The sequence below is a fragment of the Chinchilla lanigera genome, unplaced genomic scaffold (genome assembly GCF_000276665.1).
Source record: "Chinchilla lanigera isolate Chin_1 unplaced genomic scaffold, ChiLan1.0 scaffold00033, whole genome shotgun sequence".
Taxonomy (NCBI): domain Eukaryota; kingdom Metazoa; phylum Chordata; class Mammalia; order Rodentia; family Chinchillidae; genus Chinchilla; species Chinchilla lanigera.
In genome coordinates this window covers 10,828,383-10,851,916 of record NW_004955434.1, presented here as the reverse complement: position 1 = coordinate 10,851,916, position 23,534 = coordinate 10,828,383, and the positions used below count along the sequence as shown (strand labels likewise).

Genomic DNA, 23,534 nt, shown 5'->3' with positions numbered 1-23,534 from the left:
GCGTTGGGTATTTTGTCTCAGCAACGAGAGAAAAGTAACCAAGACAGCAATATAATAACCATTGTTAATTTCCTATCATCTTGTTTTGAAATTCTGTATCATTTTTATCACTTTTTTTTCCTTAGTTTTTATTCTCTTTAAAATTTAAAAAAAGGGCTTCCTTTTCTCTTAGTTCTTTCCTTGGCAAGTTTTGTCAGAAAACAAAAACAAAAAATTTCTATGTCAACTGCACATAATTCTTTTTTTCTTCCTTGATGAACCCCTTGCTCTATAATGGAAACTTCCAACACTGTTACAAAACATTGTCAAAACCTTGTATCAGGTACTATATAGTTAAAAAAAAAAAGCATGAAACCAAACTCCACTCAGTTCCTTAAATCTGTACAAGCACTTCTGCATTTGCAAAAGCAGGTTAAAACACAGCTTCAGGCTCCGCACTGTCAGCAACTTCATGCTAATAAGAAAAATTGAGCAATGGCTTCAGCAGTCATCCTATGAAATATAGTGAGCCCCAAACTAATACTATTATGATAGTTCAGATACTATCTTTAGTAAATGTATCAAAGTGACTGCCACACCAGCAGCGTTTTCAATAGCTGTCTGAAATTATTTGCCATATCACTAAAATACAGTAAGTAATTTCATTTTATAACACACTTTTATAAAAGAGTAACCACCAAACTTCTGGATAAGGCACACAATAAAATGAAACCGTTGTTTCACAGCAGTATTAAAAATATTCTTTCTGACAAATACCAAGGAAATCAAACATTGCTTCACACTCTGAATACTTCTGAAAAAAATTAAGAGGTCACAGAGGAAGGTAGTAGGGTTAGCTGTGCACAGAGACCCCAGTAACAGTGCTAGAAGAAAAATGAATTAAACCAAAGCTTTTTTATTTTACCTGTAACATTCGAGCACTAAGAGACTGACCAAATATTCTGGCTATACAAGTACAAGTAAATCGAAATAATTAGCCACTTCACAGAGATCCTGCTTACAGTAACTGGAGGCCCTTCCCCGTGCCTTAAATGCATCTCCAAAAGCAGCCCCCCCCCCGTGCTCGCTATTCAAATGATACCTGTCCGGGGCTGGGGATTTAGCTCAGCGGCAAAGCGCCTGCCTGGCAAGTGCGAGGTCGTGAGTTCGGTTCCCGGTACCGGAGAAAAACCAAAAAAAAAACAAACAAACAAATGATACCTGTCCTCTCAGGACCATAAACACAATTCTTTTTTCCAAAAAGTCATGTCCGGTTTCGAAAGGATAACAAGATCACTGATATTTAGTTACCAGTCTAGAGTCAGTGTCACTGCTGATGTTGACTTCATGACTCCATCAGAGACATACATCCTGGGGCAGACTCAACATCACAGGGCATTCGGTGGGCAGAGGACGTCTCTAGCAAGGTGGGAGCCCTAGGAAACCTAAAAACTTTCTGGTTCTAAAGAGAAAGTCAGGCTTGCTGCAATTCACTTTGAGAATCTTTGGATATTCCGAGAATCTGTAAGAGACTTCTAATCTGTTAATTTGCAGAGCTCCTACAAATTAATAAAACGTCTCAAAGTAAGACAGCAGCCACACTGCAAAGGTGGTCTTTGAGATGGTATAGATACACACTTTTAAAAATGAGTATATACTTTTGGTTACTGTCTCTATAAATCAATTTATAGTGCTTTTCATATAAAAGTGCATAGAGCTTTTATAAGTAAAAAGTCATAATGAATATTTTAAAGTATCAGTTCAAGTGATACAAAACTACTGTGAAGTAAGCATACCTCTAAGAGTAGAGCTGTAATCTAACCCATTAGAACAAATTAATACTTCAGACGTTCTGGAATCTTGGTTTGGCTTGTTATAATTTAAAATTCAGTTACTCCATCTACAAAATAATTATGGTTAACTAATTTACAGGTTTCCCACAGACTGTAGGAGAGAATAGGCACAAAGCCGAGACTCACTGGCACTCACAAGTTAGGGTTTCAACAGACGAAGGTGTGTTTCCCCTCTGGAGCTTCAGCATGATCTTTGCAAAGGTCAGGCAGACAATTACTTAAAATGTATGCCCTAAACACTAAGCCCTTAAAATAACAATACAGACAGGAATGGTCAGATTCAGTCTAGGGAGACACTGCATTACTGCCCACATATTTTCACAGAAACAAAAATTGCTTTATTCTCCTATTCACTCAAAAAAAAATCACTTAATTTTTTTATGATAATAAGAAAGATTAATGTCCTTTACAAAATACCCAAAAGAAAATGCCCTCAAGGAAACATGCAAATAAATTTTACCATGACCATAGTAGGAGGTACTAGAAGGCTGCTTCAAAGATTAATGAAGTATGCTTATTTATATAACATAAAATGTCACTATGCAACAGAAAATGCCCCTGTCCCTGCTAGTGTATTTCAGTTTCTTAGTTGCACAGGTAGCAGTTCCTCTTCCAGTTCAGGCTGCATCTGTCTCCTAAAAACAGCTGGTTACTGCGGTGCACAGCTGTCACTATGACGCATTTTCTAAGAACCAATCCCCAATTGTCAAGCCATTCTGCCTCTCTACTTCCTGCCTGCTTATCTCATATGGAGACAGGGCCACTGGAGATCAGGGCCTGATATTTGGGGAATGATACCAATCAGTGCCCATGGACATGAAGTCAATCTGCCTCCAAATCCTGAGTGTCATTTCTGGTGTGGTTTCTGCTTGCTGTTGCAATTATAGTAACAGATGAAAAATCAGAAAATAAAAATGTATACAGAATAACACCAATTCTATAGAAAATATACTAAAAATAAACAGGGAGACTATGCTGTTATCAAAATACTGGGAAAGCCTACCTTAAGAATGTTAAATTCACTCATTCTGTGTACTGTCTTCGAACTAAGTTTGTTAACTACGTATAAGTGGGTATCTCTAAAGAAAAGCATGTGTGGACAGCCTGATGCCAGGAAGTGCTCATGAAACTCGGCAGATGGGAGGAGCCATCCACTCTACTGCAGTGCCGCCTCCCTCTGCCAGGCACCACAACGATCCTGCTGCTCGGGATTAGGTTCCAGGGGTGCACTTTGGCCGGTACGGCACCATTCTCTGCTATGAAGAGCACAGCAGCATCTGTTGTTTCAAGTACTTGAGCAAAATCTCAGCCATGGGAGGCATTACACATGGTCTCAAACCTACTGGAGGAAACAAGGGGCAAGGGGGAGAGGGAAAATAAGAGAAGAAATGGGCCACTAAAAACATTTTTTAAGTAAAAAGATTTTAAAAATTCCAAACTCTACTGTTCCTGTATTGAATACTATGCAAACAATAATTCAGTGATATTTTTAAATTGACGATCTTCAAAACTTCACCAAGGTTTATTTGAAAATACAAAAGAAAAAATTACATTTTAGGTATAATTTTATATGAACTGGTGACACTGAAGAAACATTAAATTCCACATTACAGTTCTCTAATATGATAATGCAATAATAAATAATGGAGAATGCTACTGTTTCCGAGTTCAGGCATTTAAATTAAATGGGCACAGTTTCCTGTTGTTATTTTTGAGTTTTGTTTTCGTAGTCTAGGGTGGAAAGCCAAGGCTTCAAATACACTAGGCATTTACTGTCTCACTGAGCTACACCCTCAGCCTTGTTAAAGTTTTATTCTTTATTATCACTTATCAGTAACACAGATGTCAAAAACACTTTAAAAGGACACTCTTAAACCAATTCAGTATATGCTTTAAAAAATCATCCCAAAGGGAACACCTTCAAAATTCATCACCTGATGAATGGATTAAGAAACCAGAGTATATGTACACAATAGAATATCAGCCATAAAGAATGACTTTTTGTCATGTGCAAGAAAATGAATTGATCTGGAAAGTATCATTTGAGTAAAATAAGTCAGCCTGAAAAAGACAAATATATGTCCTCCTAATAAGTGGAATCTAAAAACAAGACACAAAAGTAGAAGGAAGAGTATTATTGGACAAAAGAAAGGGGAAAGGGGGCAGAGCCAGGGGTATTAGGGGGGTTCATTCCACTGGGGGATGAATATGACCAAATATATACATGCATTGAACTCCTACTCCCAAAAATATGAAGCTAGGGGTGAGGGCAAGGAAAAGGGGATGGCAGGGGCTGAAAATGATCAGTAGGTTATATGCATGTGCAAATCTGCCAAAATGAAACCCATTAAGTATACAACCAATATGCATTAATAACAAAAGATGTCAAACAAATGTGCAAATATACATGTTGCACACCAGGATCCAAAGCAACAATCTCAACCAGTGAAAGTAAAATAAATGTTTGGGGGGGTCTGGGGATTTAGCTCATCAACACGGTGCCTGCTCGGCAAGCGCAAGGTCATAAGTTCGATTCTCGGCCCCAAAATAAATAAATAAATAAAATGTTTGCTAAAAGCTCTAAGTACAGCAAAACATGCATGAGGTCAAAGAACCAAGTTCTTAAACATCATTTTATAATCCCATCTTTCAGCATATTCAGATACCTGATCAAAAGATTTCATGTCAGCCAGTGGTTAGGAAAGTTTCAAGACTGTGTGAAAAGTACAGACATCAGCCATGTAAAATAAATCATGAAGCTAGCATTTTTCTTTCTAATTCAACCAAAACCTAACCAAGGCACTAGCATAAGAACAGGATGTTTTTTAAAATTTTTGTTCCTTATATTATAAAGTCAATGCCATAGGGCATCTGATGGGATTAGTGACATAGAAATCAACCCAAACTAAAAAAACTCAACTATTTTTACAAACCTAAGCGGTAAATAAAGTATCAGTTTGAGTGCCAACAACATCTAATTTTTACGCCCACACAATACAAGAAAACAATGGCTATGACCTACCAACTGACATTCTAAGTTAGTCCACTTAGTAATATTCAGATTTTGCTCTTCTATCACTTAGAAATATAACTGATATAGCACCTCAAAGTAATAAGAACAGATATAATAAGATCATTATGCAAAAATTAATAACATTTGTTTTTCAATAAGGGCACAGAAAAAAGATTTATTTTTCAGAATTTTGTACATTTTATTCTTCAAAAATTTGTGCATTTTATTCCTCAAAACTGAAAGCCTCGGCTAAATCAAGAATGAAGTCTAACTGAAGGAGCAATTTTTATCTTTTCTATCTCTGTATTTAAATATTTAATCCATTTCTAAATGAATTATAATATTAATATAGACACACTTCCAAAAAATAAATTACTGTAACACTGCCTGAAATACATTCCTAATGTAATCCTCTCGGCACACAGATACTACAGAGATAGGGATCATGCCTAAGCTATCTTTAATTTCAAAGAGATGCATAACAGCTCATTATAGTACCGCACTTGCAGAAGCAATGACTGAGAATAAGTTATTCAGACAACTGAGATAAGAGGAATCAAAACTACTGTAATAATCAGGGTATCACTCTGAATCTCTCCAAGATTCAAACCTGTATGTAAATGAGGTCACCTCTGCACACGGGTAAACACTGTTTATATGGATACCTGTATCTTTCAATCTTTCTCTGTTAATTATTTTACAAATCATAAATTATAGTTGGAAGAGTTACAAATAAAAATGTGGTCGAATAATAATTAGCTCTTTTAACAGTAGCTTACAACATACTACCACAAACTATTTCAGGACATCCAAATTTCCCAAAGTCTATGGATGAACTGTATGTTACAAACCCTGATCATTCACGAACAAGTCTTACATTTTATATAGCAAAATAGAAGACTCGCCCAATGTCAAAAACCAGTAAGACAAAAAACCACAATCTCAGAGTTTTACTGACCATTAGTTAACTAGATTCCCATTCCATGTACAAATCTAGTAGATGTCCTAAAAGCATTAACAACCAGGACACACTTCTGGCATGGAACAAGAGATATAAATTTGAGCACAGTCCTAAGGTTAGCCATTCCTAGGATAAACTGCTCCCACTCAAGGCTTTATAAAGTCCAGATGGGCAAACTCATTTGTCCTCCTTTGCCTATGGTCAGTTTTGGTTACTTTTTCATTTTCCTAAGTGTGCCCTTAAGTCAGGGTGTAAGCTGCTCAGTCACATGAGTCCCAGGGATCACAGAGACTTGGCTTTGATTGCCCTGCCTCCACTCAAGTGCCAACAAATTACCCAGAAAGAGCCACAGCATGAGCTCTCCCGGGCCCATCTGGAAGGCACTTTTCTATGAATCCCCTGTAGGTATCCTTTATTTCTTGACTGCTCAGCAACCCTCCTCCTCTAGTTGCACATTATCATATAACAACACAACTGCAAATGTCCACTAAGACAGTGTCTAGAGTGCTTCCCCCACATTTAGCCTTTTAATCCCCAGGACAACTCTATGTGGCAGGTGCTGCTACAATCCCTTGTCCGTCCACAGGCATCTAAGCATGAAATATCACAGAGTTGAGGGATTGGTGGAGTGTACTGTTCAAATGCAGATATGCAGAGATACTTTTCTTAATGTTCTTTTGCCTCCACATCGACATCCAAAGATGGTTTGTTTGATTTTATCTATCATTTCTGGCTGTCTTTTAACTAGAAGATCATCAGCAATTTAGTCATTTCCTGTCCCAAGTTGACACTATAAACTGGGAGGGGCCTCAGTACTCTAAGGCAATGGCTATACCTGGAGGGTTTCAGCAACATTTTAACTTTGCGGAAGTTCTAGGGTTTGGCACAGTAGTAAAGCAAATCTCTACTCTGTCAGGATGCAAAACTGAAATGACTCCCATAAAATACAAACACTGTTCACATTTCTACAGATATTTAAAACAGGGCATTTTTTTCAATAAACATAAACATACCGAGAATATTTCCTGGACAAGGATTTATATTTTTCTTTTACTTGCGTTTGTATTTGACAGTATATAGTATGTTGAAGCAATTGACTTTTCTTTAATGGCTGATTTCAAAGTGTAATGATTAACCTAACCAGGGCTTCTCTGCAGTGGGATGCAAAAGTGAATGAAGCCACAGAGATGACGGGGAGAAGTTCACTGTCAAGGACTTGGAAGGGAGACCACGGAGAGGAGCGACGGGGAAGGAGAAGGAGACAGGGAGGGCGAGCAGGTAGACAGGCAGCAGTCAACATGGCAATATATAAAAATAAAGACTAATATGTTTTATCACTGCTACTGGAGCCAGAATTTCACCTGGATGGGTTTTACAAAAAGTATCACCACCCTTATCTGACCCCCCTACATTCTTGATCTTTTCTTCTACATAGATATTACAAAAGAAGACAGAGAATAAAAGGATAAAATCTAGAATGAGGTCAATATACTCTAGCAAATTTATTTAAATTAAACCAAGAAGCTTGAAGCCTACTGTGTTACATCCACACACACAGGTGATCATCCAAATTTCCACTGGTAAAGGAGACCACCTAAACAAGAGCTCTTACACCAAATCTCTTGAATGGATTGTTTAGAAATGGAAAACCATAAGGTCCTCACAATGCTAAGCAGTATTTGCAAGGAAAAAATAGCTGGTCAAAACAATATGCTAACAAGAGAAGGGTAAAAAGGCAACCAGGTGAAACAAAAAAAAATAAATGTTACATCCAGGAGTAGTGACTTGTTATAAGTGAAACTGCTTTACATCAAGCCATATAAGGACAATCTGGTTAAAAAGAAAGGACGTTTAACGATACACATGTATAAGTCACAGGATAGGGAGTAATGCATATAGTTTATATGAATTTAAAGGATTCAAGCTAAAAGTAAAGTCAATACAAAGAAGTCTATGGCATGTTAATTCCGTGGATTGACACGTTCAAAGTTGTCAATTTCTACCCCTTGGAAAAACTTCCAAGCAATGTCAGAAAGGACCAATTTTATGATATGAAACACAGTCTTTTCCTAATAATAATGTTAGACTGTATGAAAGAAATCCATATCCCTAAAACCCAACTAATGGTAATCAACTAATGTTATGTATTTGGTTCACAGTCAAATTCTCTATTAATTTATTAGTTTGTTACAAGAAACCTCTAGTTAAAAAAAATCCTGAAACATGTCACACACTCACCTTCATCACTCGTTGCCTGCTGCTTCACAAGAGTCATTGGGGATCTGGCTGGAGGCTTAGTAAGTGGATGGCGCCAACTCTTAGACGTTTTGGTCTCTCCTTCTATTACCTGGTTATAAAAGAAAAGATGAACTCAAATAAAAACACGTTTTAAAAGAACACTATAAATATAAGTAGTTATCATAATGATATCTTAATTACGAAGAAATATTGTGCTTATGTACATTTTAAGGAATTAGTTTTTTAAGAAACTTAGAAACTTAAAGTAAAAAAAAAAAAAAAAAACAGGAAAACATTGTGTTAGTAATTTTACAAAGCGGTCAATTAGTTCTTCTCCCACTTTATCTTAAAATATTAACCGCAAAGCAGGGTACACTTATTAAACCTGCAATAAGCTTGCTAGTTTTCAAAAGTCCTTTGAAATGAGGATAAGTTTAGAACTGTATACACATGAAACTATTAAGGACTGTGACAGTGAGTCACGTCTATGCTGTTCTCATGTGATCATTTAATAAATGATCTTGCTTTCTATCCTCACAGAGAAGGAAATTCTGCCAAGCTGAGGATACACACTTCCATTTAAAAATGAACCATTATTTCTGTCATACATACAAAGGATCAAAGAAGAAATCAAAAATGTTCATTTGTAACGACACATTGCTTTCATCTTAAAATCATTTATGTTACAAAAGTAGTGCTATTCCTACACTTCTATTAGCCACCTTTTCAAATAAATTAGACCATTTTTTCATTTGAATGTGATTTTTGACAAATATGTATTGTATAGCTCAGTGGGATACACAATCCTATGTAAAATGAAAAATTCTATTGAATCAAATCAGGACACTATATTTTATTTCAGATTTGAAGACCACTAAGAGTCAGGATTTTCAAAATTACTTTTCTTTATAATCTACTTTGCTACCAAAGATACGATAGACCTGTGCTAATTTTAAATGACAAGGAACAATACAGAGGAGGGTCTGTTCAGCATCCAGGCAGACTGCCGGCGGTACCAACTCAGGTCTCCTTACTCACCTACTTTACTAGCCTAGCCAGGCTCCTGAGCCAAAGAGGTTCTAAATGCTGATACACAGTCCTAGCTCACCTGACTCCCATTCGTATGGTAACAGGGACCATTTATGCTGAATGCATGTAACAGTAACCTGAACAAGGACAGTGAAACGGAGATGCTATCCAAACAGCTAGCATGGGGAGCCCGGAAATCTAGAGTGGTCCTGATTTGTCTGAGGCAAAGGGCCTGCTTCTGGGAGTGTGCAGGGCCAAAATAGTCATGCTGGTATTAGGACTTAAGAGTCCAATAGTAAAAAGTAAGAGGAGAAAGGGGCTGAGTGAGCCCTGAAACGGAGCATGTGGAAAGCAGAAGTGCAGAGGCAATAACTGCTGGCAGGAGGAGGGCAGAGTCCAGCATGACAGTTCGTCCCAGCCTAGTTCACACTGTGACCAAACCTTCTGTTTGACTGTATCAGTGTCAACAGCATCAGGAGTCCACACTACAGTTTTCCCAAACAGCAGTACTGGGGGAAACTGGGTGAGGGTATACAGACTCTCCATGTATTATTTCTTATAAAACCGTATTAATCTGCAATTATCACCTATTAAAGATATTTTTAAAAATATAAAATGAGAGAAAACTGAACTAGAACATATGGCCAAAATCTCTATGCTCTGAATTCACATGTTGTGAGCCAGAGCTGGATAGATGGTTACCTCTCAGACACTGAAGGAAATATGACCAAATCCAATGAATGTAAAATGTCATTTATTTGTGCCCTAAAGCAGGATTTCAGTGCTTAGCTTGCTGCCTTCAGAAAGAGTTCTCACCGTAAAATGAGTACCGTGACATGTTTTACTAAAAGAGATATTGCCACGTACACTGGGGACTTTGAAGCCATTCCGCTCTTCACTGAGGACTGCTGAGATTTCCCCGGGTTCAAGGCCACTACTGTGGCCCTCCACATCACTTTCTTCTTCCTCTGTAACCAAGCCATTACTCTCTGCCATTGAGGAACACGACTCAGGCGACTTCGGCCATGGAAGCTTAGCTGGGTCTGGTTCCTGGACCTTCAAGTGGCCACTAGGTAATGCTATGGAATCATCAGCCTCAGGAGGTACGGATGGTGTAGTTATGCCACAGGCTTTCCCACCTTCAGTTTTTATCTCCTCCATAACAGATGTACTTAAGTAGCTGTTTCCTGAGGAGTAAAATAAAAGACTATTAATAAAACTTGCATTAGGTTACTACCTAGCAGAATTGTTACACTATTCCCAACTGATTTCATTTCTTCCAACTTTTTCAACTTTCACAGACGTAAGTGGGAAAGGTCATCAAAGCACCATGCTATTTTCATAGCTGTTAAGGTGACTTTGGCAGAAGAAATTACCCAGTGACAAAAAGAAGAGATTAAGAGGTTCTTCGGGGTGTGGTGGTACATGCCTGTAATCCCAGCACTCAGAAGGCTGAGCCAGGAAGGTCACCGCAAGTACAAGGCCAGCCTGGGCTACGCAGTGAGTTCAAAACCAGCCTTAGCTACCTAGCAAGTCTGTGTCTCAGTGAATGAATGAATTTCTACTACAGACCAATACCAAAAGGCAGGGCAATTATAATAATTATCAGAGCAGTAACAATTTGAAATCTATCTAAAAATAAACTGTATCTTAATCCATGGTGCTAAGAGCTGCAACTGATGAAAAATGACAGTTCACATAAGGTCATACAGAGCTAATAAAAATTACTGTCTACATTAATCTGTATTAATACTATGCCTTTTACTGGGAACACATAACCAGAGATTACAAAGTACTTCTCTTAAAAAAAATAAAATAAATGAAACACTTCTCGCCCCTTGCATATCTATTCAACTGTCTCCTTTACACAGAAACACACACTCACGTGTGTGCATGCACACACAAACATTATTCCTACCCTAAATCTCATTCTGAGGCTAGTCAAGAATTCTACTTTAGTTTTCTTCTAGGTGAAAATGTGGAGTACAAAAGAACAAAGCTAATAAAATTAGGCACCTCAGCTTAAGTCCTCAAGCAATTCATAAAATGGTGAATTAAACCCAGTGTGTAGAAAGCACAATAAGGATGATAAAGAAATGCCCGCATGCACTGCGTGACTGACTCTGCATTTATTGCAATTCCCTTCCTTAGCTTCTTCTAGACCTTGCTATCTTCTATTTATTCTTCATAATACAATCCAGATATGGCCTATGCCAGGAAGCTTGGCTTAAGCATCTGGATCTTTCCTTGGTAGACCCCACTGTCTTCTCTACCTAGCTGCTTTCACACTGGATTGTAACCATGTGTCCATCCGTCTAGTTCTACCCTAGGTATGAAGTCATTGGAAAAAAAGTCTATAGATTAAACTCTGTTCACCAGATATTTCCAGTACAAAAGTAAGAAGGAGGCTTGAGAAGGGGCCAAGGAACAGTTCAGTTAGGACTGTGTAAGGAAGTTATCTTTAACTCTAAATCCAGTAAGAGTAACAAGGTGGTACAGATTAGACCTCGGCTCTCTTTCTAGAGGATCAGAATGACTGCCATGTGGGGAGCAGGCAGCAGGAGTGACTAACGTGGACACCGGAAAGCAGGAAGGAAGCACTTCCTCCAATAGTTCAGGCGAAGAACGGGGTGCCTCAAGTGCAGGGGACACAGGAGGGTGGGTTCAGGGTAGTGTCACAATGGAAGGAGTTACAGAATGAGGGCTGCAAGACAACGATGGGGATTACCAAGTACCTCAATTATTAAAAGGACAAAAACTCCAACAGACATTAAAGAGGCGAAGCATTAATGCAGTTTCAAGGAAATACACTATAAAAGGAGAGAAAAGGAAAGTAGCTGAGATATTTAGGTGAGCGCTTTGGCATAGAGAAATAGCCAGGACAATATTCATACTATTTCACTAGACTGACTTTTTATTTTTGTTGTTCTTTTTAAAACTTTAATCTTTATTTTCTTCTTAAAATTAAGTTGAAAGCTGAGACTCTGCAAAGAATTATCTATAATTGGTTTTCTCTGCTTCATGTGAATTCAAGAGAAGCTTTCCAAAAACGTATTGTACATTGTAAATTGAGTTGCACTAGAAAAAATTTCATTTCAGAATCTTCTTTTTTATTAAACCAAATAGACACTGCTGGCTATTTGTCTCACAATTCCATTACACATAGCGGCGGTGCCCCTGACACTTTTAACAGTCCCTAGGCCACCTGTGGTTGAATCAACCTACAAGTTTAGATAGTTACTCAAGATAAGCTGGCTGGGTTAGTAAGACAGCTATCCTAGTGAACACAGACTTAAGGCATCAGATCATTAACCACCCACTACCACTTACAGGTGAAACCCAATCAGAGATTTTCTCACCTGAGAGTGTGATGCCACCCAATAAATTTGGATGCACCCGTGTTGTGCCAGCAGCGGCCTCTTTGGGAGGGGCTTCTGTGCTCCCCAGCTTTGCTGCTTTTTCTGGCTGTTTGCTAACCTTGAGGACCTCTGTGCCAGGGTGAGGGTGAGGGACCTCTACCCCATCAACTTCAGCTGACACTTCATCATCCTCAGCCTTAGGCCTCTTAGGGTGAGACCTGGATCCTTGGAAGCTATTAACAAGAGAAATGGTGGTCAGAGCAGGAGGGTTCCAATGGAGACAAAAAACCACAAATACAAGCAGTATTGTTCATTTGCTTACTACTGAAAGGTTTTTAATCACTATGCAAAGACAATCTTTACAATTAATAGATTAAACCTGAAATACAAATCTTAGAAGTTTTAAGACCAATTAACTAAAAATTATATTTCAAACAACTGGAAATAACTGACTACACATCAATGTGAAAACAGAGTTGGTGTTAAAAATGTATAAGAAAACTCACAGGGCAGAAATCACAAAAATGTACTGTGTATTTCAAAAAGTTAGAAGCAAGGATTCTGGATGTTTCATCATAAAGAAACAGTTATGTGTGAGGGGAGACAGGTATAATCACCCTGACCTGACATTATGCAATGTGCACATGTCAAAACATCACCATCCCCCACCAATATGCATAATTTTATTTTTCTCTATCAGTTAAAAACAAATTTAAAATAATCAATTTTCAACAAAAGTTTGAAAACAAAAACAAAGAAAAAATAGTGGCACTGGGAACAATTAAATTAATATATAAAATATTATTTTGTTTCAAAAGGAAAACCAGAATGTCTATTAAAAAGTTATTAAAATCTGAGTAAATTATTTACATTTCAAGGTGAGCTAGTAAATAATTCTCGGGCATGCAAGAAAATAGCTTATATTAAATTCCAAGTGAATAGGTAAAGGAACTAACACAGGAAGAAGACTAAGTATATATATTTAATTCTTATGCCAACTTATTGTTTTCTGAGCAAACACTAATATTTATTTCCCTCCTGCTCCACTATTTGCCAGCAAGACTAATAGCTCTTTCACATAAGTTTTTTGTATATGACACAACATTTCTAACAATTAGGAACAATTACAAGCCAACCCAAAGCAACAGTGTCCATAACATACATACATACATACACACACGCACACATGCACGCATGCACGCACACACTATACACAAGAAAACACCACAGGCTGACCAGTGCAGGAAGCTAAGGAGGGCAGAGATAAGAGATAAAGGAGTAGCCAGGGACACCCAGGGAAACTTCGCTGTGGCTGCTACAGATGGCAGTAACAGTAGTGGTACCATTATTACCACCTTCCTATTTGTTCAGAACCCAGGCAGTGGCCAGTGTGGAAAATTTCCACAGAATGAGCAGTGCAGTACATGTAAATTAAGGTAGCTGACATCTCCCCGAGATTCTGAGGAATCACTTAACTTGTTGGTCTTCCCTAAATAAGATATTATTGGAGGAAGATCAGAAATTTCTTTGAGCCACAGCTAAGCACCTTAACATTACGTTTTCTGTCTAGGTGAGCAAAGCCCATTGATTATTTTAACCTACTGAAAGACATTTTCAATTTGTTCAGTATCACAGATCTATGCTATCAACTGAAAAGGTTCACTGTGATTAATGCAGGAAATAATATATACATCTAACTGGAGCATTATACTTTCTGTGCACTAAAGAACAGTTCTCAAGTTGTTCTCCTGGTGTGGCTCTGAGTTCAAAACTGAACAATGCCTCCTTCCAAAGATGGCTTTCTTGGTAATGTAGATTAACACATTTTTCAAAGGCACTGATTCTGTAAATTAGTATTTCTTAAACTCTGTTTGTATGCTCCCATAGTAAGTTATACAAGTTAGATAATGACACAATGTACACACACACATACACAGGTATCAGGTTAATACTTACCATTACCATAGGGGAAGCACTAGGATACTTTTTACTCTATATTAATTCCTAACCTGAAAATGTAGTCCTGACTCACTCAGTTAATTTGAAAACTAGCACTTTGAAAGTCACTGCTGTACACTGCAGGGTGAAACAACACCTGAATTTTAGATCCACTCCTGCCTAGTTCTGTGCCTCAGGCATATCCCTTATAAAGTGAGGAATTTTGACTCCATGTTCTTAAGATTCATCTGCTCACTATCATTCTAAAATAGCAGAAAATAAACATCAGGAGAAAAAGAAAGTCAGAAAGTAAGCATTAGAAGCGTGGGCAAAAATTTAAAATCACAGTGTTATTTAGTAAATAGCAAAAAAGTTGAAACAGGCTACAGGTCCAAATCACAGGAGACTAGTTAAGTACATGTAGGCATTAAAAATTATGTTGTAGAAATCATTTAATTACATGAAAAATCACTCACATGACTGGTCTTCATATTGTTAATAGAGCATGGCCCCAATTTGAAAAGTTACATAATATTATATAATATGTAATAAATATATAGGTAAAGGATATACATAAAATGTTAAGACTGGTTATCTCTGGATAGTGAGGTTATGGGTGATTTAGGATTCCTTCATTATTCTTTTCCTTATTTTACAAATTTTCTCCAATGCTCAAATATTACTTTTACAATCTGAAAGAAAAACAATGAGGAATATTGAAGAGGAAAATTTAATATAAAAGTGAAAAATATAAGAGCTAAATGGTAGCCTAAGGACCTGAGCAATACAACACACACCCTATGCAGTGTGTTTTAAAACAGCAAGATACCCACAGCAAAGCTAAGCTTTTGAAATGGCCCTGGTCACAAAAATGGAATGGAGAATAAAGCCCGTAAGGACAATCATGTTATAGAAGCATTTTTCCTTTATATCCAAAAAAAAAAATAAAACCAAGTGTATAAAATGAAGGAAAATGTAAGCATCCAAATGAGAAAAATAATGCCTCAGATGTTTGACAAACGAAAAAGATAAAGACTAAAGTCAGAAAGAAAATTAATAGCAAAATTAAGAAGTTAGTGAAGTTGATTAAAACATGGAGATGAATGGGAAGGACCAATATAACTTGTAATTACATGAATGTAAGGAGTCTAAAAGGTTCCATTTTGTTCTATTTGCTATGTACACTGACATCAGGAATATTTGCAAATAGAATAAATACCTCTTCCTACATACTATTACACATCCTAAGAATAAAAAATACTTCACCTCAATTTTCCAGGAAGATACTAACCAAACTTATGATAAATACATATGGAAAAAATGGCCCTTGATAATATCATGTTCAATGACCCATTTTAATTGAGCAAATGCCGCAAGTAGGATGGAGCTGGGGGTCATTACCTTTTGGATCCTTTTCTTACTTTCCTTCTCCTTTGCAGCCATGCTTTTACTTCCGGGGTAGATTCCGGAGTAGGCTTCGTGTGATCGATGGTGTATATATCCTTCCCTTGTTTCCAAAGGTGGTATCGGTCGGGCTGAAATTTCCTCACAAAGATATCCATTGAAATTTTCACCATGTCTTTCCTGCAAGTGCACTGAAATATAATAGACCAATTCTAATGAAATTTGCAATGAAACATTTCACTGGTTATAAAAAGTCACATGGAGTCAGCCCTTGAATATAGTACATGTGAATATTTAGGCACTGCAACACGAAGCATAACATTTTAATTTTCAAATATTCAGTATATGATAAACCAAACTTCTTTAAAAAGAAAAATTACACATTCACATTTACATTTATTCATAGGGAACTGTGTACTAGGAAAAACTGGAAAGAGGGTACATGTGAAAGCTTGCTTGTGACAGGGTAATTACCCAGCCCTAACAGGATGCATCAATGAACTGAATGCCAAATGCCAAATGCGGCATTTGCTCAATTAAAATGGGTCATTGAACATGATATTATCAAGGGCCATTTTTTCCATATGTATTTATCATAAGTTTGGTTAGTATCTTCCTGGAAAATTGAGGTGAAGTATTTTTTATTCTTAGGATGTGTAATAGTATGTAGGAAGAGGTATTTATTCTATTTGCAAATATTCCTTCTATGAAGCCGAAAACTTGTTGCTATCGTTGGGTACATACTGGGTATCTCCCCAAATCTCGACGGTGGTTAAAGGCTTGGTCCTCTGGGTGACACAGTTGGTAAGTGGTAAAACCTGCAGGTGTGAAGTCAGGCGCAGCCTTATGTCATTGGGGACATGATGTATTTCTTGTGGGACACTATGACAGTTCTCAAAAGAAAATCATCCAAAAGGAAGCAGCAAGCATATCCCCTCTGTCTTCTTTCTCTTTGCTCCTCTTGAAGATGTTTGTTCCTATACGTGCTCCCACCATGTTCTAATGCCATCCACTACCATCACAGAGACCAAACAAATAAGGGCTGCACATTATTGGGACTCTGATCCTGCAAAACTATGAGCTGAATAAACCCTTTTGCAGTCTAAGTTAGCTGCCCAGATATTTCACTGTAGTAAGCTAATACGCCTGGGTTGTTTAATAAATACAAAGGGGTGGAGGGGAAAGCCCATGAATGTGGCTCCCTTCCTCCCTCGTAGGCACCTGGAGGGAGGGCCTCTGGCACACGGGGAACCATGAGCTGGGAGCGCCGGTCTTCCGGCTGACTTGCTTCCTGCCTCGTAGGCGCCCTGAGGGAGGGCGTCCCCTGCACAGAGAGCCATGGGCGGGGAGCACCGGTCTTCCGACTGGCTCGCTTCCTGCCTTGTAGGTCCCTGGAGGGAGGGCCTCCAGCACACGGGGAGCCATGAGCTGGGAGCGCTGATCTTCCGACTGGCTCGCTCCCTGCCTCATAGGCGCCCTGAGGGAGGGCCTCCTGTGCACAGGGAGCCACGGGCGGGAAGCACTGGTCTTCCAACTGGCTCGCTTCCTGCCTCGTAGGCGCCCGGAGGGAGGGCCTCTGGCGCCCGGGGACCCACGGGCGGGGAGAGCGGATCTTCTGACTGGCTTGCTTCCTGCCTCGTAGGCGGGAGGAGGGAGGGCTGGAAGGAGGGCCCCCGCCACAAGCGAAGCCACGAGGTGGCGAGCACTGTTGTGCGCCGGCCCTCAGGCCGGCCACCGCCACTCAATTGAGAACTACCACAACACAGAGAAACAATGACACAACTGGCCCACCATGCACTGGCTGCAGTTGCCCACCCACGGATGTGTGTGAACCATTCAAACGTGGAGAAACCCCTGGGAATACGTGCCATACAGCGGGCCACTCTTGCTCCTGCCATTGACAACCAGAAATGTCCAGAGTCAGGGGAGGAGCAGCTGCTGAACAAGGACTCGGAGAACATGAGAATGCAGACTAAGCCCGAGGAGTCAGAGGTCTTGTGGACTGGGGTCACGAGAGCCTCTTGGAAGCTGTGAACCAGAAGGACCTTGCACAATACCTGAGGAGAAGCCCTGGAAGCCATTCTTCCCCTGACAGTGCAGGCTGTGGCGGAGCTCTGGAGAAGTCTGCAGCAGGATTCCTGCTGCCTCCTGCTGCCTGTGCTGACAGTTGGGGAGAGGACACTAACCGGTTGTGGGGTCCCAATGCGATAGGAGGCTGAAGAGAAAACGCTACAAAAAATGGATTTTGACTCAGACGGCTCACTTGATTTTTGACAACCCTTAGGCTGTAACTACTTAGATCCTTCTTGTGTATCTCTGTCTTCCTGAGAAACCACTTTGAAGATACCACCATGTATTACAGCAGCCATTGATATTTTCCTACTAGTCTGTCCATAACTCTGCAATGTCTGTATTGTTCCTATCCTATTTCATGAATGGATGCATGTCTATCATCTTGTGTTTCCTACAACAACCACTGAGAAAAGTTAATGATTATTCAATAGGCCACTCATGTATAGCTCTGTTTATTTTCTTTAGAAGCCACTTTGAAGATACCAAAGTAGAGTACAACAACCATTGATAATCTCCTCTTTTGTCTGTAACTCACTATTATTTGTCTATTTGTTTTCCTGAGAAACTATCTTGTAGATAACAATATGTGAAACAATAACTGTTGATAATTTCCTACCACTTTGTCTGTAATTTGGTAAGCCCCCCCATTATTATGTTATCCTTCTTTTACTCTTTAAAATAAAAAAAATTTTAAAAATTTTAAAAAGCCCATGAATGTGATTAGTACAATTTACCCAATAAATTGATATAAATTTTCTCTAAGCTATATTTTAATTAAATTTCTATTTATTAACAAACTTTCACAGGTAATAGAAAGTTAGGAACAAGTAAACAACCTTTTCTATATCATATTAAATACAACAACAACAATATAGTAAAAATATCCAGTAAGAGAAAGAGGGTTATGGTGAGAAGTTAAAAGAAAAGGTTATTTTGAAACCAAAATGACCCTGGTTCTCACAAATACATAGTTATTAATAAAACAAATTCCCTATAAAGACTCCATACCAACTTAACTAGGTCTAAGCTATCACTATGCCTCAAGGCAGATATTCAACTGGTAGTACATAAATGACAATAATCCTTTGCACACCCAGTTAAACGAGAAGCTTCTCAGTAATTAAGATATAATTATCATCTCCACAAAAATTCCAAAATATTAAACTCCTGTCTCCATCTCCCCTTCATAGATTTAATAAGAATACCCAAACTTTATTAAGTATATTGGGCATATGGAACACAGATCCAACCAACCACCTCAGTGGAAACCAAAAGCTACCCAAGAAAGAGGGGTGGAGGATGGATCCTTCTATTTGGTGCCTTGAAGGATCATAAATTGCACAGAGGACTGACTAAGATTTAGAGAATGGTATACAAGCAACACACATAAAATTAACTTTTTGAGTGCAAACAGACATTCCATTACAATCAATGATAATAGTATGATTATTCCACTTCTCTACAGGCACAATCAGTGTTTTCCAGTTCTTTCACCACCAAAAATTCAACATGTCACTAGGTCAAGTTGATTCTTCCTCTGAAATGTGTCCTGCATCAAGTCCTTCTATCCCTACTGCTAACCTTAGCAAAACACACTTCCTGCCTGTAGCCTCTCCTAGCACCAGTGCATCTTTATAGCCATTACTTTATTAATTATTTTATTTTGGATCTTATTTACTATTTTAGTTTCTTACACAAGGGAGATAATAAGATGTTTACACCTTCAAGTCTGATTATTTCACTTATGAGTATGGTCTCTAGTTGTATCCGTTTACCTATAAAATCCTCAAGTTTATCTTTAAAAAAAGTAATGATGCACCATCCATCTGCAGAACACCTAAGCCTTCCCCTGGACAGTCTGCAGAGAGCACAAAAGTCTCCCTTTGTCAAAGTTCATAGTAATGCACTTGAAGATGGGGAGGGGCTTGTCTGAGAAGAGATAGAGAAAAGTCCTGATAGTCCAGGCTCATTCTCACACACTTGAAGAATAATGTTTTAAATTTTTCCTTAAAAGTATACCACCAGAAATTGATTTCTTATGCTAATTCTAATGAATTACTACTGTGAGCTTTTTCAGGTACTCTGCAATATTTGATCTTCCCCAATGACCCTGTTTTTAAACCACGAAAGCATGTATGATATTCATCTTATTAAGAAGTGTATTAGAAGTACATGGAAAATAAAAGACCCTTAGAAATATTTGTTACATACATAACTTTTTATAAAAAAACAAAGACCAGAAATTTTAAATTACAAATTCATACAACTAGTAAGTATGCCAGATTCAAATGTAGAACATACATATTCTTTTTCACTCTACTGTGAAAATTCCAAACCATGTTCAATATATTCAAATTGCTTTTTAATTGAAATGGGGACCATATATTCCATATTAAATTTCTTTATCTAGGACCCACACCCAGATTGAAATCTGAGCACAGAATAAATGTCTGGGGCTTATTATTTTTGCTTTCTCTGTGTGCAGTCATGCCTATTGACAGTCTGTGCAGTACAGCTAACAATTTTCCAAAATAAGTTTCCTCCTTCTTCCTATTTCTAATAGGTTCAGATTAATTTCTTCTGAATATTTTCAGTCTTCATGGTGCCAGGATATGTCTGCCTTATAAAGTAAGGCAATTATAAAGCAATTTAAGGTATGGGACTAGAAACTCAATCTTTGTGACCCATGAGAACACTGTTCAAACAGACAAAGAAAAACTGTGCAGAAAGAGGAGGAATGGATTTAAATAGTTTGCTCTAGGGATCTCCAAAATATTCTGCAGAAATTATTCAGCTTCTCAACACTTACCTGAATATCTGATAGGAAGGTTAAGGAAGTTCAGAGTTACAGATATTAAACAATCCACTCCTGCTGTGCCATGTAAAACATAGCATGAAATTGAACTCTTTAGTATTCAGGGGCAGATGAAGTTATTTTGTTCTGAAATCATGCACTCCTTATCACAGATGATATGGATGATAAATTTGGGCAAGATCAGATAAAAATAGGGCTGCGTATACTTGTAGAATAAAGATAAATATTTTTCATCAGAGTCTATAAGATCATGTACAAGAGCACAAAGAAACTGCATGCAGACATATACATATAATTCTAAAAGTTCTTATTGGGAAAAAGGTGTTCAGATACATTAACTTCCATATTGGCGATTAGAGAGTTCATTTTAAACCCCAACTACCCCAACTCCTACTGGTTGGGATCAAAGTTAGGTCTTGTTGCATGATGAATAGCTAGGCAAGTACTGCTTGACATAACTACAAGTTCATCCAGTGCACTGAATGAACCTTAAAAAAGTAAATAAATGACTTACATTATCATAATTCATGGACAAGAAACCCAGGCACAAAAATGCCAGGTGACTTGCTAGAAGGATAAAGATAGTAACTGAGGAAAATTATTTTTTCAGGCAGTGCAAGATTCCATATTCTACACACAAGTCTCTCTAGAATGGTCAGTTTCCCATCCACTGAAAAACGACTGAGTACACAAGAGGAAAACTACGTGAGAAACCTAAGGCCTCATACAGAACTAGTTATCTTCCAGGATGCTCAGGAGGACTCTGCGTTAGATACCAGAGGCTGATGGTGGTGGTGCCAACTTTTCCTACTTCTGTGGTAAAGGCAACATCTTCCCTCTGCCAACTTTTTGCCATGGGTCAAACACTAGATGACTGAAGAAAAATATTAATGAGGAAAAGATAAAGTGGAGGATGGGGAAAGAGTGAAGATAAATAAGGAAAAAAATCATCAAAGTAGCCATGTATGTATGGTGCAATTCGCAGAAGAGGCACTCCACTTAGTTTAAACTAAGGATGCTCTTGTTTGAGAAAAACAAAAGTAACATGCCAGCTTTTGAATGAATTCCAGGTTACCATATTTCTAAAGCTACGGGTCATGCTGAATTTTGAATATGTCTCAGAAAAAATTAAAACGACCTATTTAGCAGTCATATCAAAACACTGTCCTGCACTTCATGCACTCAGGTTGTGTTACCTGTCCCCTGAAACCCTCTGGTAATAGTTTAAAACAGAAAACAACCTGAGGAAAGCGAGACAAAAATAATTAATGGTGGCACATGCCCGTAATCCTAGCACTGAGGTGGCTGAGACAGAAGAACTGCTGTGAATTCGAGGCCAACCTGGGCTATGTAGCTAGACCCTGTCAAAAAAATTAATGCTTTTAGGAAGACATATAGTATATTTTAGGCTTTCTGATGTTAACAGCATAGAAACTTAATGCAAAATTTTAAAAAGTATTGAAGTTTAACACTAAATAAGAAAAACAATCTTTTGAAGTTAAATTTTTAAATTACATGATAAAAAAAAAACCTCAGCCACTTCTTTTGAAAAATCATACAGTACTATTCTAAGTAAGTAATTCAGCCCCTCGGATTCAGTTTATTTAGAAATCCTTGCTTTTCCATTTAGGAGTGAGGGTATACCAGATACTATTATATTTTCTGTAATTAATTTCATGAAATGATTTAAAGTACATAAGAGGCTGATACATTAAATATCTATCAGAAGTAAAATGAACCAAAGATAGCAAAATAAAAAATGGATTTCAGTATTCCTACAACTTCTTACTAGCCAAATATAAAGTACCATCAATAATGAAAATACAGGCAAACATTTTTAAGAGGAGAGTCATTACTGTTCTAAGAAATTAAGATGGGAGGAATAGGATTTAAATCAGTTTAAACCTATCAACTATTCAACATGCAGAACTAACTTCCATGACTATAACCATTAGTTGCTTGACTTCAGACTCAAGAAACAGCAGAATGAAATTACACTGAAACAGAGAGATATATAAAACCGTATATAAAATAAGCAGAGACATATCATACCGATCATTTAGCAACACACACCAAATGTGTAAAATGTGAAAATATTTAAATAGAGATAATCTGTGAATCTTAACATCACAACTGGTGTTGTTTTCCTAAGAGGATAATTTTTTTTTTAAAGAGTAAAAGGATAACATAATAATAGGGGAGGGCTTACCAAATTACAGACAAAGTGGTAGGAAATTATCAACAGTTATTGTTTCACATATTGTTATCTACAAGATAGTTTCTCAGGAAAACAAATAGACAAATAATAGTGAGTTACAGACAAAAGAGGAGATTATCAATGGTTGTTGTACTCTACTTTGGTATCTTCAAAGTGGCTTCTAAAGAAAATAAACAGAGCTATACATGAGTGGCCTATTGAATAATCATTAACTTTTCTCAGTGGTTGTTGTAGGAAACACAAGATGATAGACATGCATCCATTCATGAAATAGGATAGGAACAATACAGACATTGCAGAGTTATGGACAGACTAGTAGGAAAATATCAATGGCTGCTGTAATACATGGTGGTATCTTCAAAGTGGTTTCTCAGGAAGACAGAGATACACAAGAAGGATCTAACAAGTAGTTACAGCCTAAGGGTTGTCAAAAATCAAGTGAGCCGTCTGAGTCAAAATCCATTTTTTGTAGCGTTTTCTCTTCAGCCTCCCATCGCATTGGGACCCCACAACCGGTTAGTGTCCTCTCCCCAACTGTCAGCACAGGCAGCAGGAGGCAGCAGGAATCCTGCTGCAGACTTCTCCGGAGCTCCGCCACAGCCTGCACTGTCAGGGGAAGAATGGCTTCCAGGGCTTCTCCTCAGGTATTGTGCA

General features: G+C 38.0%; 1 protein-coding gene across 1 annotated transcript in view; it reads right to left on the bottom strand.

Annotated features, from left to right (window-relative positions):
* Kdm4c (lysine (K)-specific demethylase 4C) overlaps positions 1 to 23,534 on the bottom strand; it is a 354,066-nt gene that overhangs the window by 148,673 nt on the left and 181,859 nt on the right. Inside the window, exons 9-12 of the mRNA XM_005388674.2 lie at positions 15,772 to 15,965; positions 12,433 to 12,665; positions 9,941 to 10,260; positions 8,045 to 8,153 (exon numbers count right to left, since the gene is read on the bottom strand). Coding sequence (XP_005388731.1) covers positions 8,045 to 8,153; positions 9,941 to 10,260; positions 12,433 to 12,665; positions 15,772 to 15,965 — 856 coding nt within the window. The remainder of the gene's footprint in view (positions 1 to 8,044; positions 8,154 to 9,940; positions 10,261 to 12,432; positions 12,666 to 15,771; positions 15,966 to 23,534) is intronic.